Below are 22,751 nucleotides of genomic sequence, written 5' to 3'. Positions count from 1 at the left end.
GCATTTATGGTGGCCCTAGGTCCTCATCTTGGCTCGCCTTCTTTGTTTGTTATTATCATCATTGTCGCTAGCATTTATGGTGGCCTTACGTCCTCATCTCGCTCCTGCTTTCCTTGTTCATCATCATTGCCAGCATTTTATGTTGTGCTTCTAGGTTTGCAAAGTACTTTGCATTTGTGTTTTAATGCAGTTCTCACAACTCTGGATGGTAGGTGATGTTCTTTTCATTTTAAAGACAGAAAAACTGAGGCTCAGGGAAAGTGACCCTGTGTGCCCAGGGACCCATGGCTAGTGAGTGTCTGAGGCCAACTTCAGACTCTTCATACTTCGTGACTCCAAGTCCAACTTCTTGTCTACTGTGCCCAATTGCTGCCACTTCCTGACTTTGTTCATGGCCTTGGGCTGGTCCCAGACCAGCATGGAGCCTTCCCTTAAGGCTTAGGTCACACTTGGCCCTTCCCAGTGACCTGACCCTCTGGAAGCTCTTTTTCAGTCAGTGATGTCTGAGCTCTGGAAGGATCTGCCGAGAGGGAGGACATAAGGCCCATGAGCCCTCCGCTCTGCAGCAGCGTACGTGGCACTTGCTTAAGGAGTTTTTCCTCATGAGAAGGAGAATGTAAGAGCAGGCAGGTGCCACAAAGCTCGGGTATTGCCTAAGAAAGTGTGAGTGATATTCTTGGGAAGCCTCTGCTATGCTGAGGGCGCCGGCCTTACATCAAGACCAAGGCATCTTGGTACTGGGGAGAATGCTGGAGGAGTTGGAGTCAGAAGATTTGGGGGGCAGGCTTCAATCCCAGCTCTGCTTTCTGCATGTGTGCTGAAACACAAGCTCTCAGGTCCTCAGCTTGCTCATCCAGCAGGCAGGCAATGAGCATTTGTTAAACACTTACTGTGTGCTAGGTACTGGGTTAAGTCCTGGGGAGATAAATACAAGCCAAAAGAAAGGAAGTCCTTGCCCCTAAGGAGCTTAACTCTAATGCTTGGAGATATGAGAAGATGAAGGAGCTGAAATGTAAGGGGAGGAGAACATGGAGGAACATACAGGGGCATGATAGCAAAGTCTCGGAGAGTCAGAAGCCCAGTTGGAAGGGGAATGAAACATGTCCAGCTTGGATCCATCCCTAAAATGAAGGCCCCAGAAGGAACTGATTGGAGAAGGGGACTCCAGAGTGAGAAGGCTGCTGAGTCGTGCTGGTGAAGGTGGTGGAGTCAGAAGCACATCTGGGAAATGGGCGTGAGGCTGCTTGGGCGACCTCCCTCCTAGGGTTGTTATGTGAAAAGTGTGTATCAGGCTGAAAGCCCTCTTGAAATGTGAGCTGTCATGGTTGTCCCAGAGTCTTCCCTGGGCATTGATATCTAAGCCAGCTGCTGCCGCTGTGCCTGCCTCCCTGAGGTTTGTCAGGGAGTTTGCACTGGTTCCCCACTAGGAAATCACAGCTTCAGTTCTTATCCCTTATACCTAGATGGATGAATGGATGGGCAGACAGGAAGGTAGACAGAGAGGTTGATAGACAGATGGAGAGATAGAGACAGACAGAGCATCTGAGTGCTTACCAGGTGCTGGGTGCTTTTCCGTATTATTTCTCCCAATAAAATGTAAATTCCTTTTGGGCAGATAACTTTGATTTTTGTCTGTCCTGGCAGTTAATACAGTGACTGGCACATAGCGGTCAGTGAATATGTGCTTGTTGGTTGGTTAATTGGATAGTTAAAATACAGCTGCTGTCTCTTCCCAAACTCCCCAACTTGACTGTCAGTCCTCCCCTCCCCTCTCCTGCTCCCTCTGGAGGGATCTTTCAAGCTTTCGGAGAAACTAAGGGTAGCTGTGCACAAAAAATTGGGCCCTCCTTGGTTTGCTGGGTTACAGGTAAGACCACAATGAGCATAAGCGGTATTTTAAAGGAGTTCTTTGGATTATGAGATGAGTCCTGTTACTTTAAGGTGATGGTGTGCATGATAGTGGACTTGGAGTGAGGAAGATGTGAGGTCAGATCTTGCCTCTGACGCTTGATAGCTTTGTGACCCTTTGTAAGTCGCTTGACCTCTGCCTCAGTTTCTTCACCTGTACAATGGGGATAATAATAGCGCCTACCTCCCAGGTTTGTTGTGAGGATCAAATGAGATAATATTTGTAAAGTGTTTTACACACCTTAAAGTGCTATATAAATAGCAGCTATCTTTCTTCTTCTTATTGTTATCATCCTTATCATCATGCTGTCTCAGACTGGCATAACACAGGGAAAAATTTTATACTGAGTCCTACAGAACTTGCTGAGTGAAGAACATGGAAAAAGCCCTCCTTTTTTTTTAATTTTAATTAAATCCATGCGAGTTCTGAAACCCTGAAGCATGACTGTTATTCAAATTCTAGTGATTGGAGCTGTGGCGCACAGGGTATTTTATGAGGCTGGAATGTAGATGATTAATTTACAGACAGACGTGAGCCAGAGCCAAAGGGAGCTGGAAGCAGATGCTGAGAACAGGCCTGAACAGCGTGGGAAATGTCTGCCCCCAGAAAGCATCTCTGCTGCCCCAGGAGATCGTCCTTCCTTAGGTTATCTTCCTCATCTCCGCCTCTGTTTCTTTGCCTTATAGTTATGGAATACGGACACAGGTTTAAAAGTAGCGGACTGCCGAGGACACCTGAGTTGGGTTCACTGTGTGGCGTTTTCTCCTGATGGATCTTCGTTTTTGACGTCTTCTGATGATCAGACAATCAGGGTGAGTCAGCTCAGGTTTTCATTTCTAGAAGATTTGTGAGGCTGCCATTTCCTGCAAACTGAGAAACTGGTGCCATGTGATGCCAGGGTGGGCAGACAGCAGAGTATTTACTTGGACCTTGAAAACTATGTATCAGATATATTTCCTTGGCTCAATTATGAAGATTTTGAAATTTTTTGCAAGGTTTAGGAGTGACATGGGATATGTTCCTCTTAAAGGATATAGCAGTTTTTCAAACAAGATAATATTTGTAAAGTGCTTAGCATGGTGCCGGGCACATAGGAGGTGCTGTATAAATGATGTTATTATTAACCATCATCACTGGGATTTCTAGAGCTTGTGAGAGCTCGTTCTGGAGTCGAAGTCAGAGTTCTGTGGTTTCATTTGACTGTTTTCAAATGGTAACATTTTGATTGTTTACTGACGTAGAGCTGATGGGTTGACCTGCTTTTCAGTAAACAATTCAAAAGCCTTACTTGTACCATAATCAAAGACTAAGCATTTCTTATTACATGACTGTAGAAGACACGGTCTATATCTGATGGAGCTGTAACCTCTGTCCTTCATGATGTGGGTAGCCCTTTCACTCCTGCAGATCTCAGCCTGTTTTCACCTTCTCATCCTGTGTTGTCATTCTTGTCTCTTTCCCTCCATAAATCCTTGAGAAGCAGTCTATCCAGCATGCTTCCGCTTTCTTGGTTTTGCCTGGATACCAGGCACATGGGCTGTTCATCACTTCTCCTTCTCACTCACCACTTGATCAGTCCATCTTCTTTTCTAGTTCTATGTGAAGTCCTTTATACAACAGACTCAGTTTACCTCTGCTTTGCAATGCTTTCTTTTTTTCTTTTATCCTTCCTCCTTTCATCCCTTCCATCCCTTCTTTCCTTCCTCTTTCTTTTTTTCTTTCTTTCTTTCTCTTTCTTTCTCTTTCTTTCTTTCTTTCTTCCTTTCTTTCTTCCTTTCTTCCTTCCTTCCTTCCCTCCTTTCTTCCTTCCCTCCTTCCTTCCTTTCTCTATTTCTTTCCTTCTCACTTACTCTCTCTTCACCTCTCCTCTCTCCTTCTCCCCCTTCACTCTGTTTCTCCTTTCCCCTCCTTTCCCTTCCTCCCTTATTTATTTACTTATTTGCTTACTTACATGTTTAGTCATTCATTCATTCATCTGTCTTTTTATTAATTAAATTCACATTTATTTTAACCAGCTTTGGGAGACAAGAAAAGTATGTAAGAATTCTGCTGTCATGTTAAAGCAGGAAGTAGATGTTGTATTCCGGGAGGATGAAGTGATGATTCTTGCAATTGACAACATACAACGCCTGCAAGTGAGTATTTTTTAAAAAATGAGGCAGAAAAGAAGTTTTCTGAGTCAACCCATCAGTTTATAGATATGATTTTTCTGTTTCTGAATTCTGTTTTGGGATTCTATCCTGCACATAGTAGATGCTCAATAAATACGTACTGGTTGTATGAATAAATGAACAGTAGATCAGTGCCACAAAGGTCCATGGCTTCATCACTGTGGGAACTTCTCCTGGGAACGTTTCTTAGGTTATGTACACATTTAGTAGTTTAAATTTTTTTTACATCAAAATTCATGGAACCCTGACATCCATCTCTGGTTCCCTTAGGGTCTGTGGATTCCAGGTCAGGAGCATCTGATACAGACCTTTGTAAGTGGTCTTTAAGATTTGCAGAGGTAAAAAATTCAGCATTTGGTGGCCAGCCTTTTGGTGCTAAGCCTCTCCAAATTTTGCCAGGCCAGTTCTTTGCAGCTGCTGTCCAATCCATTGTGAGGCTTATCCTTGAAACCTTTTCAGCTTGGGGTAAGACTTACTAGAGATTTCTCCTCTACTGGCATAGCCTGTGAGATCCCAGGGTCCTGTCCATACCACAGGGAGGCATTTTATTGGCCACCTGGGAAGCTGCATTGAGTCTTTCAGGCCGTGAGGACAAATGTGAAAGGGCAAATGGTCATCCCATCAGTGTCTTTTCCAGAAGTGCCTGATCTGGGGTCTGTGCACTTAAAAAAATGTCTTGGCAACTGAATTTCAGCATAGTTGCTTTCCTTTTTAATCCTATTCCCTGAGAAGGGGTCTAGACTGAAGGCTAAAGTGGGGAGGAATCTAGGGCATCCAAAAGACCCCTCTGAAAACCCTAGTCTGACCTGGTACAGCCGCTCTTAGTGGTCTGTCTGTTTATACATGCTCCCTTTTCTAATTGGTTTTTCATGTAGCTGCCAAAAAATACTCCTGTTGCCCAGATCCGACTCCCATTTCCCTGTTCAAGGATTGACAGTGGCTTCCTATTACCGCTAAGATAAAAGAAGAAAACACCACGCCCTCTTCTGCTTGCCACTTAAACCCCTCACAGTCTGGCTCCAGTGAAGTGTAGTGGAAAGAGTCTCGTCAGTCAGTCAGGATTTGAGCACTGGTTCTGCCCATTACAGGGTCAGCTGTGCGACCTTGGGAAGGAAACAAGCATTTATGAAGTACCTACACTGTAATGTTGTCTGATTTGGTTCTCACAGCAGCCTTGGAGATAGTGTTACTAAGTTTCATCCTCATTGAATCCACTTAATTTCTTGAGAGAATGAAGCCCAGACAATACTCATATGCTGTTGACCTCAGTTGAGTGGTAAAAAAATCTCACGAGAGAGCTTGCAGGATAGGATGCAGGGACAGGCCTGACTTCTAGTATGTGCTCTGCCACCAACACGGCACAGGAGACGATACAGACACCCACACCTGTGTATGGTGGCAGTATCACAGTGCCCTGCCCCAGAGGGGCTCAGTAAATGTTATTGGAGTGAATGGATGAGTGAACCACAGTCCAGGGATCTGGGGTTTGGGTGGTGTGGGAACTTTCTCTGCTCATGCAGATACCTGCTTCTTCCGTGGGCCTCAGTTTCTTCATCTGCAAAATGAGGAGGTTGGACAAACTGACCTGTAAAGTTCCTTCCAGTTCTTAAATCCATGATTCTAAGTGTACCCTGGTTCAGCTAGTACTTGTGACTCTGAATATCACAGCAGGGCTGCCCATCAGGCATCCCCATCAGGCATCTGTAAAGCACTTTTGGGATGAGGCACTGGGGAGACCTAGGCAAAATGAAACTGTTCCTGCCCTCAAGGAGCTTACATTTTGTTTATTTTATTTACTTTTGATAGCATTTTATGTTTTCTTCCATTTGCATGTCAAGAAAAATTTTAGCATTCATTTTTACAAGATTTTCAGTGCCAAATTTTTCTCTCACCTTCCCTCCCCTTGTCTCCTCTGAAAATGATAGGCAGTTTGATATAGTCTATACATGTGCTATCATGTAAAAAAAAATTCCTTATTAGTCACAGTTGTAAAAGAAGAAACAGATCAAAAGGAAAAAAAAAACCACAAGAAAGAATAAGCAAAAAAAATATGCTTCGATCTGCATTCAGAGTCCATCAGTTCTTTATCTAGATGTGAGTAGCATTTTCCTTCATTAGTCTTTTGTACTTGTCTTGGATTGTTGTGTTGCTGAGAAAAGCTGAGTCATTTCTCGTTAATCATCACACGGTGTTGCTGATACAGTGTACAATGTTCTCCTGGTTCTGCTCATTTCATTTTGCATCAGTTCTTACAAGTCTTTCCAGGATTTTCTGAAATCTGCCTGCTTATCATTTCTTATAGCACAATAGCATTCCATTACCTTTGTATACTACAGCTTATTCAACCATTCCCCAATTGATGGGCATCCCCTCAATTTCCAATATTTTACCACCACAAAAAGAGCTGCTGTAAGTATTTTTGTACATGTAGCTCCTTTTCCTTTTTGTATGATCTCTTTGGGATGTAGACCTAGTAGTGGTATTGCTGGATCAAAAGCTATGCACAGTTTTATAGCCCTGTGGGCATAGTTCCACATTGCTCTCCAGAATGGTTGGATCAGTTCACAACTCCACCAACAGTGAATTAGTATTCCAATTTTTCCACATCCTCAAGGAGCTTACATTTTAATGGGGGACACTACGAGAGCATGTATAAGGATATAGAAAATAGATAAAAAATAAGTATTAGGTAATTAGGCAAAGGGGAAGCTTAAGCCGAGCCTTTTAGGAAGTTAGGAATTCTGAGGCCAGGGGCCCTTCCTTTCTGGTGTTTGGCTAAATGGAGATAGTTGAGAGCAGACATTCCTAAATAGAGATTGAGGAAAGAATGAAAAGGCATTGGTGAAGTGCTTCCTTGATGCCTCCCACTGAGCACTGGGGGTATGAATCCAAGAGAAAGAATAGCCCCTGCTCTCCAGGAGCTCACTTTCTGGTCCTGGGGTCCTTAGGGTGCAACCACAAAGCTGATGGTCATGCCTCTTCTTTAAGTCATTCGCATCAAAAAGATCATATCTCTTTCTGACGTGGAGCCATTTGACAGTGCTGAGGACTTTGGTGGCGAGTGCTTTGTTTTTGGGGTCCTTGGTGTGTGTCGCTGCGAGAAGGCGGGGAGGCAACACTAACAGCAAGCAGACCTGATAGAGGTCACGTCTCTTAGGGTTGCTTCCTCGGATGAGGCCTCAGGACTGTTGATTGGGAAGTCCTGCTCTGCCCAGAGCTCTTGGGCTCAGACTCCTAAGGGCGGCCTTTTGGGCTCTAAGGGGAGGGCAGTGGTGCTTTGGCTCGTCTGCCACGTGAGAAGTCGGGGCAAGGATTTTGTCCTTGAATCCCTAGCAGCTAGCCCAGTGCTTGGCATGTGCTTGTCATTTTAACAAAATTTTGTGGGATTGACTTAAATTATTGCCCCGGGAATGTTGTTGAAGGTGCTTACCTAAACCCACATGATTCAGAGGCAAGCTGGCTCATATGATCTCTCTGAAGCCTTGGTTTTAAGTAAGCTGACCTTTCTTCCTGCAACCAAGTTCCCCTCCTTTCTGGCCCTTTGACTGAGCCCTCAGTTATTTTTTCTGAGCCAGTGACAGGACTCTGCATGTCCTTTGTGGCACAGGTGAGGCTCTGGCGACCTTGAGTGAGGGAGTGCAGATGTGCCAGGCTGCATGTGGATACTCGTCTAAATTCTGGCTCTTGCACTTAGCTGTGTGACCCCAGCAGGTCTCCTCACTTCTCTGGGCCTCTGCCTTGGACCCTTTCCAGTCTAAATCTATGATTCTTTGACCTTGGTTCACTGTAACAGATTTGTTTTTTTGGGGGTCCATGCCTTTGACTTCATTGGTATCACTCCCTTTACTAGGGCTGTTCCCCAAAAGTACTGCAGCTTCTAGTCTCAGAGAGTTGTTGTTTATTGTCTGTATGTACAAAGCACTGTTCTAGGCGCTAAAGGAAATAGAAAAAGAAGACATTCTCTTTGCTCCTAAGTGACTTCAAGGGATGGCCCCTTTAATAAAAAACAAAAATCAAACTGGGAGGGGAAGACCCCTCTGGGTTGCTGGACAGAAGAGAAACAGTGACTATTTGCATTCACTCTGAGCAAGGAGGGCCCAAAAAATAAACATTAAGTGGTGCTTGGGCAGGGATCTATTGTCCGGTTAATGAGATCTGGAGTAAATTGGCCTTTAACAAAGAACTCCAGCCAGCAAACCCCAAGTTATCTAGGTAGGTTTCTTCCATTAAAATTAACCTTCCTTTGGGCATTACAACTTCAGGTAATGGCATGATATCTGAGGATAGGAGAGGACAAGCTGAGTTGTCTTACTCAAAGTGAGAACTTGGGGAGACCTTAGCTTAAAAAAAGGCCGAGGAGTCCTCCACTGCATCCTGGGTCATCTCCAGTTGTCCTGATCTATGTCTGGCCACTAGACACAGGTGGCTCTGGAGGAGAGCGTAAGGCTGGTGACTTTGCACAGTCCTTCCTTACTCAGATCCAATTCAATTGCAAGTCATATTGTCATCTCCCTGACGTCATGGTACTCTTTGAAAACGAAGGACAAACCACAACACAGATGACTTAGAGTCTTGTTAATAGAGGCTCCAGACAGGCCCTTCGGTCCACAGTGTACAGGCAAGATGCAGACAAAGGAGTCTTCTTGGGAATTTCAAAGGTGGAGATGATGACATTTGATCTGGGTCTTGAAGGATGGATAGGATTTTAAGAGGTGGAGGTGGGAGAGTGCAGGCCTGGCCCCCTTACATTGGAGCATCAAGTATATGCAGAATTCAGCTGGTTTGTGACTGTGGAGGACTTTGAATACCAGGCTGCAGAATTTGGACCCAGATTTAGGGGGAGCTGTATGTGTTAATGGACTATAGGCTCAGTATGACTGAGAGTATAGAAGGCAGCCAGGAAGGCCAGTATTATCTCAGGCTGTATTGAGAGACCGAGTATCCAGGCTAGGAGGAGGATCGTTCTCATGTACTTTCTCCTGGTCAGGCTACGTCTGGGGCATCATGTTTAGTTCTGGACCTCATGAGAGCTTTCAGAGCAGAGCAAGCAGGATGGTGACCCAGGCCTTCAAGGTCATGCCTTATGAGGATGGGGATATTAGCCCAAAAAGCTGAAGACAAGGGGACTGCCACAGTTGTGAGCAGTGGAGTATTTGAAGGGCCAGAATGTGGAGAAGAGAGTAGACTGACCTTGCTGAGTGATGGTGACATGGTCTAAGTGAGGAAGGGCCTTGGAGCCATGTGAAGGTGGAATGGGCTGCCTTAGGAGGTGGCTAGTTCTCTGACTGGGTAGTCATTTGTTGGGTATATTAGAGAGGGGATCAAAGATGGGTTGGATTTGAGAGCCTCTGAGGTGCATGCTATTTCTGAGATCCTCAGGATCTGTGTTGTTTTGTGACTTTAATGCAGGGGGGAGGCATTGACAGTTTCAGGCAGTGGAGAGATTGACCAAAGCATTACATCCATAAAGAAGATTAATCTTCGTGGCAGAGATCCTGGGCTCTTCTTGTGCCACAGACCGTAGGGAAACCTATGATCTCCTATGATCTCCATTTTTAAATGCCTTAAAAAAACAAAATAGGACAACACAGAAAATTAATTATATTGAAATACATTTATCAAAATATGTTTTAAAAATCAAGTTGATGGACCCCAGGTTAAGAATCCTTGATAAATGGACTAGGATAATGGACATAATTACTGCCTTTGGAATCAGCAGACCTGGATTCAACTCTTGGCTGTGCTGATTACTGTCTGCGTGACCTTGGAGAAGTCACCTCTCTTGGCCTCAGATTTTTCAGCTCTAAAATGAGAGAGTGGGACCGGATGACCTCATGGTATTTGTAGCTCTCAATGTATATTCCTGTGATTTGTGGGCAGGAAGGTGAGACTGCAGTGGGGAGGGATGCTCTTTAGGAGGCTGTGCAATAGTCAGGTAGGATGATGATGAGGGCCTGGTCTACAGTGGCAACAACAACATTGGACCAGAAGGTGTGGCAGTGGGTTAGTTCCAGCTAGCTTTAGGGTCAGAGGACCCGAGGTCAAATCCCAAGCTTGGCTTCTCACAACCTGAATGACCTTGGGTGAATCACTCATATTCCTGTCAAGTGAGCAGTTTAGACTCAATGATGGTCCTTTCACAGGACCCCCAACTCTAAATGAAAACTCAGGTATGTGTAGGCCCTTAGAGAGATGAGAGACGGATCCAGGATGGCCAGGACCTGATAGCTGATTGGAGATGGGATTTGAGAGTGAGTCATGCGTCATGTGATGTTGGAGTTTGGGCTAGGAGGTAAGCAGAGCTGGCTCTGAAGAAAGATCCATGTCGTTTTAGGCATTTGACTTATTTTATTCATAGCTCTCTTATTTCACTTTATTTTTTTTTTTTTTGTCTGATGAGAAAACATCCTTCATCAGACACTGTCTGCAGAGTCCCCTGGTGGCACTGAGAGACAAGTGACTTGTCCAGGGTTTCCCAGCCAGTAAATGCCAGGCAAGACTTGAATCCAAGTCTTCCTGAGTCTGAGACTGGCTTTCCATTCCTTATGTCACACTGCTTTTCACGAGGAAGATCAGTCTCATAATCTCTTTTTAGTGGTTGGGGGGAGTGTTTCAATATGCTTTTACTTAAGTGAGCAAAATATTTTTTGTTTCTTTTTAAAAAGCTTCTTGAAACTGACTTTGGAGAAAAGAAAGGTTTTGTTTTCAACAGCTGTGACTTCCATCTAAATAGAGAATGTGTTAAGCTACAACCCTATACATATTATAATGATGCAGTAATGATGTTAAAATGATTTCCCTGTAAGCTTTGTATGAAACACAGCGTGTTCCACGCCTTAGGTTGTAAGACTTCGGGTTATTGAAATAAAAGGAAAGCAATGGGGATCTAGCAATGTTAGTCATTCAGATGGGTCACTAACTGTTTCCTTTAGACTTGCTTTCTTAACTGCACATCTTCTTCAGAGTCTAAGAGAGGGACAATAGGAGAGGGATGCTTCTCTTCCTTTAAGAAGTCAGTGAGAAATTCTTCTCATCCTTCGAGTCTCTATTCAGGTCCCATGGAGAGAGCGCCTGCAGACTTTGTACCCAGAGGGCCCACCGCTGGTGCTTACTACCTGCTGGTAGTACTTGGGGAAGTTGCCAAATTCACTGAGCCTCAGTTTCCTCATTTGTAAAATGAAGAGATTTGATAACATGAACTGAGGTCCCTTCCAATTCATTCTGTGATCTTTCTTGTTTTTTGGCTTGTTCTTTTGCCCTTATCACACTCTCTCTTATATCTTAATTGTATGCCTGTCACATTTTCCCCATTAGATCACAAGCTCCTGGAGGTGAAGGACTGTGAAATTTGCCCTCTTTGTATCACTAGTACTAGCATAGTGCCATATGTTAAGGAAGCATTGGGTGCAAAGTAATTAAATGTTTGTTGAATTTAATTTTCTATGCTTCTGTCACCAGCACTGGTGCATATGTGGTGAGTGAGGGTGATACAGTTAGGTAGCCAGAACAAAGTAACCAAGAGGCAGGAAGGTTTTGTTTAAGGATGCTCGGGAAAGGGCGGTGCCTTAGCAGAACTAGGAAGAAGAGGTTTTCAGAGATTATACCTGATGTGAATGCTGGTTACCTTCGTATCTGTGCACATTGAGGTAATCCCGTGCCTAGCACAGAGTGATCTGTAGATAGATTTCAGGACACCCTGGAACTTGTGTGGAAAAAAAGTTACATCTTTAGTGGAATTGGTTGACTTTGTAATCCAATGGATTCTATTTTCTGCATTTAAAAACATAATTCTGTGCAGGGATCCACCTAGGCTTTAGTAGCCGAAGTATGAAAGGGGCCCAGGACACCCCAAAAGTTAGGAACCTCTGTTGTGGCCCAGTCATTTGGGGGCTACTTCTGTCCTCCACCTTGTACACCTCTCTGCCTCCCCCAAAGGTGCATGTAGTTAGTTGTGTTCTGTGGGTTATATGGGAGGTATAGATTCCATTCTACATTTGGATTTTGTCTTTTAAGGCATGGGTGTCTCAGACCAGGTTCACCTTCCTTGAACGATGGTAGGTTTGCTTCGGAAAAGTCTATTCCAACATATCCTATCCCGTATTAAAATAAGCTTTGTGAACAATGGCAGACCTGGCTTCTGTAAGCTGGAGAAGCCAGTTGCAGACCCCCAAAGCAGACAGATGCGTCTCAGGTGGTAGGCATGGCAGCGGCTTGGGAAACCTTCGAAAGCTCGTTTCATTTTATGAAAATGTATTGGCGCGTCAGCGCTGCTATAAACAGGAAGGTAGATGCAAGCCCGAGATGCTAAAATCAGCTGCTGAGACGTGCAGAGGGTTTTGTTGTTCCTGTGGGAGCCCTGGTGGGCCACATTCTTTTGCACGTTCTGGGGTTTTCCCCCCTTCTTTTCCAATTGCAACTTGGTGCTAGAGAACACAGCAGCAATTATCATTTAATCACTTGCTCTGTTTTATTTTGCATTTTAGCTAATTAATGGAAAAACAGGTCATACCGATTACCTAACAGAAGCCCAAAAGTCTCGGATTACCTGCTGTTGTCTGGGTCCAGGCCTGCGCCATGTGGCATTGGGAGAAGAAGATGGGTCTGTAAAGGTAGGTACTGACCTCTCTGACCGTCAGGATTTTGGATCCTTTAGTTTGACGGTAAATGCATTGCCTCCTGGCAATGAGAATGCTAAGCATGATTTGGCTGTCTGTTGCTGCTTTGTTAAGGTTTTGAAAGAGCTTCTGTAATCTGTTTGGATGTGAATTTTTCCAAGTGACATCTCTACCTTTGACCTTCCCCGATTTTGTTTGTTTGTTTCTCTTGTCTGCTTTTCTCAGTCTCTGCCAGTTCCGCGAGTTCTCCTTCTCAAAAGATCCCCCAAGACTCTTGGCCATTTGTCTTCTCTGAGACTGTTCAGCCTTTGCGTGAGGCTATGCCCCTGACCCCATTTTGGCTTCAGTAGAATGGAAAGTCCTGGAGGGCAGGACCTATTTTGTTTTTTTTGTCCTTGTATTTCCAGTGCCTGGCACTTAGTAGGGTGTAAATAAAATTGCTTGTTGAATTGGATTGCGTGGAACTGACTGGAGAGGTGTGAAAATGTAGTGGAAAGAGCTCTGGCTTTGAGGTAAGAGGTCCTGGGTTCACATCCTCCCTCTGTGACCTTGGGTAAGGTCCTTAACCTTTCTGCACCTTGGTTTAGACTTGATTTAGTTTCTTCATCTGTACAGTGGGGGTAATGATATTATTAAGCTGTTCATATGATCAGAAGATCGTAGAGGTAGAGCTGAGGCCAGCTCTCTCATTTTATGGACAACTGAGGCCCGCAGGGGTCAGCTGACTTTCCACTGTCTTAGCCAAGTGCTTAGTATACCTTACAGTGCCTTAGGGTACTTTTATTTGGTATCAGTCAATCAGTAATTTATTACATGCTTACTAAGTGCTAAACACTAGGGGTACCAAGAAAAAGCAACAACAGTCTCTGCCCTCAAAGAGCTTACATTCTAATGTAGGAGACAACCAGTACACGAACAGGTTTGTACAAAGCGCATACACAGCAGATAGAATAGAAGTAACCGTGGAGGGGGAGGCGCCAGTCGGGGGTGGGGAGATGGACAGACCCTGCCTCCTCAGAAGTGGCATTTGAGCGGGGTCTTGACGGATGCCAGCCAGGGATTGTAGCTCTCCATCTCCCGGCCTTGCCTCTTCCTTCTCTGCACCTGTATACTTCAGGGAGAAGTCATTGGTAGGGTATCTGAAGAGAAGGCCAGTAGTGCTGGCTTCAGTCCCCTGAGCTGCTTCTCCCGGGTTGTCTTGTTTCTTACTTGCTTGTGTATACTGGACATGACTTTTTCTGTTTCTCTGCCTCTAAAGGTGAGTGCCAAAGCCTTTTGTTCAGACTCTCTTTTCCCTTTTTGGGGAGGGAGATGGAGTCTGGACGGGGTTCAGAAAGCTCCCGGGGAGGAGTCCTTGTCTCCCAGAGAAGAAGAGTTACTATGGTAGTTCATCATAATAGAGGACTGCCTAGCTGCTGCAGGGTTAAATGAATGACTTGCCCAGGATCACTTGGTCAGGACTTGAGTTCAGGTCTTCCTGAGCCCAGCTCTCTCTACCCACTCCCCCACGCTCTCTCTGGCTTCATGGTGTCTTACCAAAAAGCCTGCCCAGGATCTCAAGCCCAGCAGATTGGTGTGTGCTGCGTCTGCCTCAGCATCCATCCATGATCAGTAGGAGTCACCAGGTCACATCAGCTCCCTTCCTGCCCACATCCCTTCTGCTTAGAAGGTCTGCTTCTAGTTGGGAGAGCTTGGTTATTTTGAACGTTAACATTTCTCTTTGTTTATTGCTGTCTTTTTTTATTTGGGCCTCTGGGAAAATGGCAATTTGAATCAGGAACAGAAATTGTGTTTTCCGTGGCTCATTCATTGACTCACTTAAAAGGCTGTTGACCTTCTATTACTTCTGTCCTGTTATCAGGCTCTCAGATTTGGGTCAAGAGTCCCCTCTTTAGGTCAGAGAAACTGCTCTCTGGCTGTGTTTGGAGATTGGGGTCTGGCGTAAGATGCCTGTTCTACCACTCCTGCCCTGGTCACTTGCCTTTGGGTTGAATTTGTGATCTTGGGCTTGAGAGATTACCTGCTGTGGTTTTTCTTCAGACTTACCCATCACTGCTCAATCTGGTGCTCTTCTTAGATCTCTTTTGAAGTAGTTGTGAGTGGGTCTGGGTAACATGCCACTGCCCACTCCATTATCTTGTCTGGTCTCTAGGGCTCTCAGAGTTGCAGGTGACCTCAGGGGTGTAGCATTGGGTCGAGGTTGTGGAGTAGAAAGAGTATTGGACTTACAGGAAATGAGGTAAATTGAATTGAATGGATGGAGGTTGCCAGGCCTTAATCTCCAATCCTCAGTATTCTTCTCTGTAGAATGGGAGTTTTAGGATTTCAAGCTAAAATGGACCTTAGAGGTGATCTAGTTCAAAGTCTCATTTTATAGATGAAGAAACAGAAGTCCATAGAGGTTAAAAGATTTGCCCCAGGCCCCACAGAATAAATAGCAGAGCCAGGATATGGCCCAGGTCATCTGACTTCACATCCAGTGGGTTTTTCCTCATTATTTTATGTAAATACTATGTATTTATTTATGTAAATACTATGTATTTATTATTTATTACATATTACATATTATTTATGTAAATACTATGTATTCTTCACCTTTATAGAGTAATTATTAGGATAAAATTAAATTAGGATGAAATAAGTGCTTATGAAGGTCTTTCTAAGCTTAATTTTTTTAGAAAATAAGTTTTTATTGATGTCTTCGGTTTTTGATGTCATCATAGTCAGCTTTAGAATCCCTCCCTCTCCTTCTCCTAGACAGCCATCCCATGTGACAAAAAATATCATAGAGAAGGCAACTAGGTGGTGTAGTGGATAGAGTGCTAGGCCTAGAGTTAGGAAGACTCCTCCTCATGAGTTCCATTCCAGCTTCAGACACTTGACTGACCCTGTGTGACCCTGGGCTGGTCACTTAACTGTTTGCCTCAGTTCCTCCTCTGTAAAATGAGCTGGAGAAGGAAACAGCAATCTGCTCCAATATCCTTGCCAAGAAAACCCCAAATGGGGTCACAGAGAGTTGGACACAGCTGAAAAACGACTTAACAATAACCAACAAATTGCTTAGAGAGGAAAAAAATCAGCATGGCCTATCGGTCAAAACATCTGCAAGCATGTTTAGGGCTCTAAACTTGCTTAAATTTTCAAGCATCCTGTCAGTACTATAATTAGTATTAGAGAAATATAGTGGGAGGACTAGATCAAGAGCCGGCCTGGGGTCCGGCAGGCCTGTGTTCCATGCCTGCCTCTGACGCATTGGTGGTGTGACTCTGGACAAGTCACTTCAGTGCATGAGGCAGCTCTTGAAGGCTCCAGTCTGTAGAGCAGGTGCTGGCTTTGTTAGTGTTGTCATTATTATCCAGTCCAACATGAACCTGAATGGGCGTCTCCTGTACCACATGCCCTGCAGGGGCCACTTCTCTGCCCTCTCAGCCCTTTCAGAGGATCCTAGGTCCAGAGCTGGGAGAGACCTTTGAAGCCATCCAGCACAACCCTCTCATTTTTACAGATGAGGAAACTGAGGCCCAAAGAGATGAAGAGACTTACATAATGGGATCATGGATTTAGAGCAGGAAGGAATTCTACAAAGGATAGCAAGCTCAGTCCTCCCATTGTACAGATGAGGAAACTGAGGCCTAAAGAAGTTAAGGGTTAGGATGGCACATAGGAATTCATCTTCCTCTCCTCTTTCATCCATCTCAAACGCCATTCTCTCTTTAGAGGCAAAGTCTGGGGTGCCACCTGATTGGTGAGTTGGTTATTAGGTTTCTCACAAAGACAGTGCCAGTCGCTATCTGTGGTTCTTCCAGTTAGAGGTAGCCTGCTTCCTGTGGGGGTAGGTACCTTTCCTCCACAAAAAGGCCATCTCTTCCCTTCTGTTTGATACACTGAGGGCTCTGGGGTCTGTTTATGTGCCGAAATGCCTACCTTTCCTCCAAGTAATCCTGGTGTGCTTTTCCACTTTGAAGATTTTAGAGCTCCTCAATGGAAGAGAGTTTCAATCCCGAATGGGGCATGAGAAAGCTGTCCGACGGGTCCAGTTCACTTCTGATGGAAGGACCCTTATTTCAAGTTCTGATGATTGCACAGTTCAGGTGAGTTGGATGAAGTGTGAATGAAGCTTTGTGGGATTGAGGCTCACTTTCCCTGGCATATGAATACTAAGTGTCAAAGAACCAGATCTAGGGTGTTTTCTGAGAAGTATTTAGGGTCGGTTTTATGTGTCGCACACTGCTGGGGTCACCTGTGCAGATGATGGGAAAATCCTGTATGTGGTGTTTTTCACCCTTTTTTGGTCTCCAGACCCCTTTGTTTTTAGCAAACCTAATATTTAACATGGAAAGAAATAAATTCTAGAGATTACCATGTTATGTGCAAATAAGAAATCAAATTAGGAGATTGATTTTAAAAGGATGATACAGTTATTTACCCGATAGTCTCTGTACCCTGTTTATAAGTTCCTTGCATGCCTTGGAGGTGTATGTACCCGAGGATGGGAATTCCTGGTTTAGTGGAATTCCTTCCTTTGATGTTGTAGATGAAACAGCTTTTCTTAGAGCCTCTGATGGAGAGAATGAACAAAAGAGGCTTCAGCCAGCTCCATCTAGCAAGGCTTAGAGCTCAGTAGATGTCATTTCAATCAATCCATCCACGCATTGCTAAATATTAAGCACCTACTGTGTCCCAGGCACTGTGTCAGGTGCTGGAGATCAACAAGCATTTATGAAGTACCCGCTATGTGCCAGGCACTGTGTGTGGCCCTGGGGATACAAAGACAAATCAATCAAAAAGTATTTATTATGTGTGTACCATGTGCCAGAGTCTGCTGGACTCTGAAAATAGAGACAAAGATGAAACAGTCCCTGCCCTCAAGGAGCTTAGGTTCTGTGGGGAGAGACTACACATACAGAGACGCAAAATAAATGCAAGGGAATTCTGAGAGGAGGGCACTAGGGACAGCACGAATTGGGGTGTGGAGTGTCCAGCCAGGCTAACTTGTCCAGAAGGGGATATGCTGCTGTGTGGATGGGCCCAACGGTGAGTCTGGACTGATCGCTTTTCTTTCATCCTATAAGTGACCACGTATGTTTGCTGTGCTAATCAGGTAGATACCTGCAGTGTAAAGAGCTCTGGCTTTGGAGTCAGAGAACTCAGGGTTGAATACTGAAGCTGGAGTCATGGTTGGTCATCTTCCAATATTGTTGTTGCTGTATAAATTGTCCTTCTGATTCTGCTCCCTTCACTCAGCATCAGTTCATACAGGTCTTCCAAGGTTTCTCTGAAACTGCCCACTTCATCATTTCTTATAGCACAGCAGTATTTAATTATGTTCATACCATAATTTGTTTGGCCATCCCCCAAAGGGTGGGACCCTCTTAGTTTCTAGTTCTTTGCCAATGTAGAAAGAGCTGCTAGAGATATTTTTACACATGAACTGTTTTTCCTTTCTTGGATGTCTTTGGGTGTAGGCTTAGTAGTGGTATTTTTGGGTCAAAGTGTCTGGACGGTTTAGTAACTTTTTGGTGCCACTTTTCAGAATGGCTGAACTAGTCCACAGCTCCACCAACCAGACACTAGTGGGCGCATTCTCCTGCAGCCCCTCCAATATTCGTCACTGTCCTTTTTGGTCACCTTTGCCCATCTGCTAACGTAGTATTAATTTGAACTGAATGGAGCTTCGGTAGGCAGTGTGGTGCAAATGGCTTTCGGGTCGGGGCACTGTTCTACCTCTGGGTGACCTGGGGCGAGTCACTTCATCTCCAAGGGCCTCAGCGCTTAACTCAAGCCACAAGACCTCTCTGAGCCTCAGTTTCCTCTTCTGTAGAATGGGAAATAATGTCCTTATTTGTTCTTGGACCTTACACTACCTTACAGGGTAGTGATGAGGAAAACATTTTGTAAGCCTTAAAGTACTCTGTAAAGGTGAGATAGGGCAGCTGGGCAGTGCCAAAGTGCACAGACCACTGGGGCTTGGAGTCAGGAAGACTCATCTTTGTGAGTTCAAATTCAGCCTCAGACGCTTCCAGCTGTGTGACCCTGGGCAAGTCACTTCACCCTGTTTGCCTCAGTTTCCTCATCTGTAAAATGAGCTGGAGAAGGAAATAGACTACTCCAATATCCTTGCCAAGAGAACTCCAAGTGGGGTCAGAATAGTCGGAAATAGCTGAAAAATGACAACAAAGGCAAGATGCTGTCATCCTTTCTTTGAAGGATAAAATGACCATATTTGGGGTATATGGTCGTCACAACTCTGAAAAGACTAACTCATTTTAATGAAGAATTTGGGGTCCAAAATTTGGGCTTTAATATAGTTTAATAAAATACTTTGGTTTTCTAGTTTAACTTTAGCTACTTAGAATCTAAAAAGAAAAAAAAAGAAGCCTAAATCATACCCCCTTCCCACCCCCACCAAAGTCATAAATGAGCTCTTTTTTTTTGTGCGATCTATTAAAAGAATAAGATACGATGGGAGAATTTTGCTTCCAGATGGAGGTTGGCTAACTAATGTGGCCCCCGGGTGTGTTGATAGCTAGACCAAGGCATTTGAGCCCTGAGCTCCGCACATGCTTGCCTTTCTTCTCCCATGAATGTCTTTGAAATCTGTAAAACCAGACCACAAATAGGAATGAAGCAGATGAAATCTTGCCAGGCAGCTGTTTGCCTGTCTTTCCTGTCGGAGATAAAGTTAGAGAGTTTTGTAACCAGCTTGAAGTTCAAGGTCTCCCAGCCAGAACGAAGCCCTGCAGTCCCTCTGGTGATTCTGTCTTAGAAGCTCCCCCACTTTCCCCTGCTCAGGCCCTTTGTAAGTGAGGGAATGTTCCCAGAAGTGTAGATCCTTATCGTAAGACTCTTGCTCGAGGCTTCTGAGAAATGGCCTGTCTGCGGTTTTAAAAAAGCAACATAATGAGGAGTGATTGAAAGGCAGGAGAGTTGTCCTGCAGAGCTGAAGAAGCACTCCTGACCTGGTCGCAGTGCTTAGATCTCAGAAGGCGGAGGTCACTTTCAGTGAGAGTTGGTGTAAAGCTGGAAGGTCAATGTTTCCATCTGGGCCACAGATGAAGAGAATGCTGGTTTCTAAAAATATTTTAATGAGAGGCTGCATGATACAGTAGATACAGAGAGGCCCTGGAGCTAGGAAAACTCGGATTCAGGTGCTGTGGCTGACACCAGCTGGCCATGTGACCCTGGGCAAACCACTGCACTTCCTATCTCTTTGGGCAACTCTAATTTGTGACTTGTTGAGGGACTGATTTATTTGGATTGAAAAAAAAAGATTTTAAGTAGTTGATTGATAATAAATAGGATAATCAAATTAATTGATTTATTTAATTTTTGCTGTTGTTCATTTGTTTCAGTCATCTCTGATCCTTTATGGCCCTTTTTGTGGTTTTCTTGGCAAAGATACTATAGTAGTTTACTATTTCTTACTCCAGCTCATTTTACAGATGAGGAAACTGAGGCAAACAGTTAAATGACTTGCTCAGGGTCACACAGCTAGTAAGTATCTGAGGCTGGATTTGAACTTAGGTCTTCCTGTTTTCAGGCCCATAGCTCTATCCTAGGGCTTCTTAAAAGTTCTTCCACTGGCAACCCCAGCAGTTTGTTAGTGTTGCATAGCCTGATCGAATTCACAGTGCAAAGTACACATGCTTTGTGTTCATAACCCAGGCTGCAATGAAGTTGCATGATGTATCTTGGGCCAGCACTGTCAGAAACACCTTAGATTCATTATGTGTTTGATTTTTAATTAATTTTTGGTTGTTTTGTGTTCAGAAACCTTTTACTGTTGCCAAATTTTTCACAGTTTAAGAAGTACTGCTCTGTCCACCGCACCACCCAGCTGCCCTATTTTATTTTAAAATATATTATAGGTACCAAATTTAGACTTCAATACATTTTAAAATAGTATTTTATATGAAATTATTATATTATTTATTAAAATATATGAAAGCTCAAATTTTGGTTCCCAAATTCTCCATTAAAATGAATGTGAATTTACATTGGTAAAGGGGAATTTCCTCCTCTGGGAGTATCCACTGCCAATAAAATCACAAGTCCAGTCTCTAGCCCTATGACCTGCACAGTCATTAATAAATGTGACCATTCTGGTACAGAAAGAAAACCAAAAAACAAAATGAGGAATTTACATGAAGCTGAACTTCTTTTAAGTATAATTTATAAAAAAGTTTTCATTGATATCTTCTGGTTTTTTTCCACCATCATTGTTATATCCAGCATCCCTCATCCCCCTCCCCAGCTCCAGCCATTCCATGTAACAAATAGTATTTTTTAAAGCCCGAAAAAGAAAAAAGTGGAGCCAAGATGGTAGAGTATTAGGAAGCAATGTGATGAGCTTTTACTCCACAGATTCCTCCTAAGAATCTAGAAAATGTGCCAGACTGAATCCTGCTGGAGAAATCCACAAGAAGTCACAACGATTTCCTTGTTTGGCTTAGCTAGGCACAGAAAGACACTCACGGAGTTTTGTAGACTCACAGGGCATGGAGATGAGGACAGGGCTGAATTGGCAGATCCCTTTCCCCCTACTGTGTTCTTGGTGACAGACCCAACGTGGACTGAAAAGGGGACCTGTATTTAGGGAGTGGCATTCCCAGACAGGAAGGCCCTGGGTGGTGTTTGGAGAAAGTAAGAAGTCCAGAAGCCAGCAGCTGTGTAGCAGTGTGACTCAGACCCCCATCTCAGAACAGGGTCTCACTTCCAGCATCTAGCCCAGCCTAAGAGGAAGAATGAGGGCAGGAATCCCAGACCACAGGGAAGTCTGCAGGTCTGTAGCTCTGAGCCAACAGAGCTTCCACATGGCCAAGAGGATTGGAGTCCTGCAGCATCTTTCTTTCGCAGACCTATGCCAAGGTCAGAATCTTACAGTGCTCACACCAAGGGGGGCAATCAGGCTGTGCCCTGAATCAGACCATTTTGGGAGCCCTGAAAACTTGGAGGTTCTCAACTTGAGCTGTCCCTGAGATCCTGAAATAAAATGTCACTCAAAACCCCAAGAAAGCAGCTCAGACCTTCCTTCCAGAAGTGCCACAGAGTCCAGCCGTAGCTTCAGGTCTGAACTCAGAAAGTGTGCTAGAAGAATGGGAAAACAAGAAAAGAACCACACCATAATGAGGTATTATGTCAGGGGTGCTCAGTATACCTGTCCAGAAGAAGAGAATGACTCTAAAACATCTGCGGGCAAAGCCTTAGAGAAAAACACAGCTTGAGCACAAACTCAACCAGAATTCCTGGGAGAGATGAAGCGAGAATTAAAAAAAGAATTGAAAAATGTTTTTATAAATGAGAGTAGAGTGCTTGACGTCCTTTCTCTTTGTTAGGAGGTGGATAGCATGTTTCATTATTAGTCTTCTGCAATCGTGGTAGGTCATAGGCTAATAAGAGTTCAGAACAACAGTATTCCATCACATTTATATACCATAATTTTATGGTGTATATAAATATATGGTATATATAAACCCAATTAATGGTTTCATGTACCCCTTCAGAGTCCATTCTTTGCCACTTCAAAAAAGAACCATAAATATTTTTGTACTTTGCTAGAGTTTTTTTTGCTTAAGACTAATCATCCCTCATTTAATCTACCCTCCTTCTAATTCTGCCGCCACTCTTCCCTTCCTATTTCCCTGCTGAGTGAAATCCATTTCTGTACCCAACTTTGTGTGTGTATCTGTGTGTGTGTGTGTGTGTGTGTGTGTGTGTTCCCTCGTCTGGTCAGTTCAGATGAGAATGAAGTTCAAGGGTCAGCGCAACCCCAACTTCATCCTTCTTGTTTGAAAAGATACTTGTGTATAAAATAGTAATAACAATAATAATGATGGTGATAATGCCTTTCTGTTGCTAGTGCTTGGTACATAATAGGAGTTTAATAAATGCTTGTTGAATGAAATCTTTATTTCCTTCACCTTTGTGTGGGGGTCGGTTGACCAGTCCAGAACACTAGAGGTTTTCAGTTAATTAACATCTGTGGCTTTGCAAAGATTTTTGTGGTTCAGAAACCTGGATAAGTAAATTATTTCCACCACAAAACTTAATCGTCGA

The 22,751-nt window shown here is 44.0% G+C and overlaps 1 protein-coding gene across 4 annotated transcripts in view; it reads left to right on the top strand.

Moving 5' to 3' along the window:
• Window positions 1-22,751, top strand: part of APAF1 (apoptotic peptidase activating factor 1) — a 95,289-nt gene that overhangs the window by 59,433 nt on the left and 13,105 nt on the right. For all 4 annotated transcript variants that reach the window (XM_027855779.1, XM_027855780.1, XM_027855777.1 and 1 more), the window contains 4 exons: window positions 2,596-2,721; window positions 3,925-4,044; window positions 12,564-12,689; window positions 16,661-16,786. In XM_027855779.1, coding sequence (XP_027711580.1) covers window positions 2,596-2,721; window positions 3,925-4,044; window positions 12,564-12,689; window positions 16,661-16,786 — 498 coding nt within the window. The remainder of the gene's footprint in view (window positions 1-2,595; window positions 2,722-3,924; window positions 4,045-12,563; window positions 12,690-16,660; window positions 16,787-22,751) is intronic.

This window comes from Vombatus ursinus, unplaced genomic scaffold (genome assembly GCF_900497805.2).
Source record: "Vombatus ursinus unplaced genomic scaffold, bare-nosed wombat genome assembly UNPS02011334.1, whole genome shotgun sequence".
In the NCBI taxonomy this organism is placed as follows: Eukaryota; Metazoa; Chordata; class Mammalia; order Diprotodontia; family Vombatidae; genus Vombatus; species Vombatus ursinus.
The sequence above is the reverse complement of the archived record's forward strand: the minus strand, read 5'-3'. Positions and strand labels throughout refer to the sequence as shown.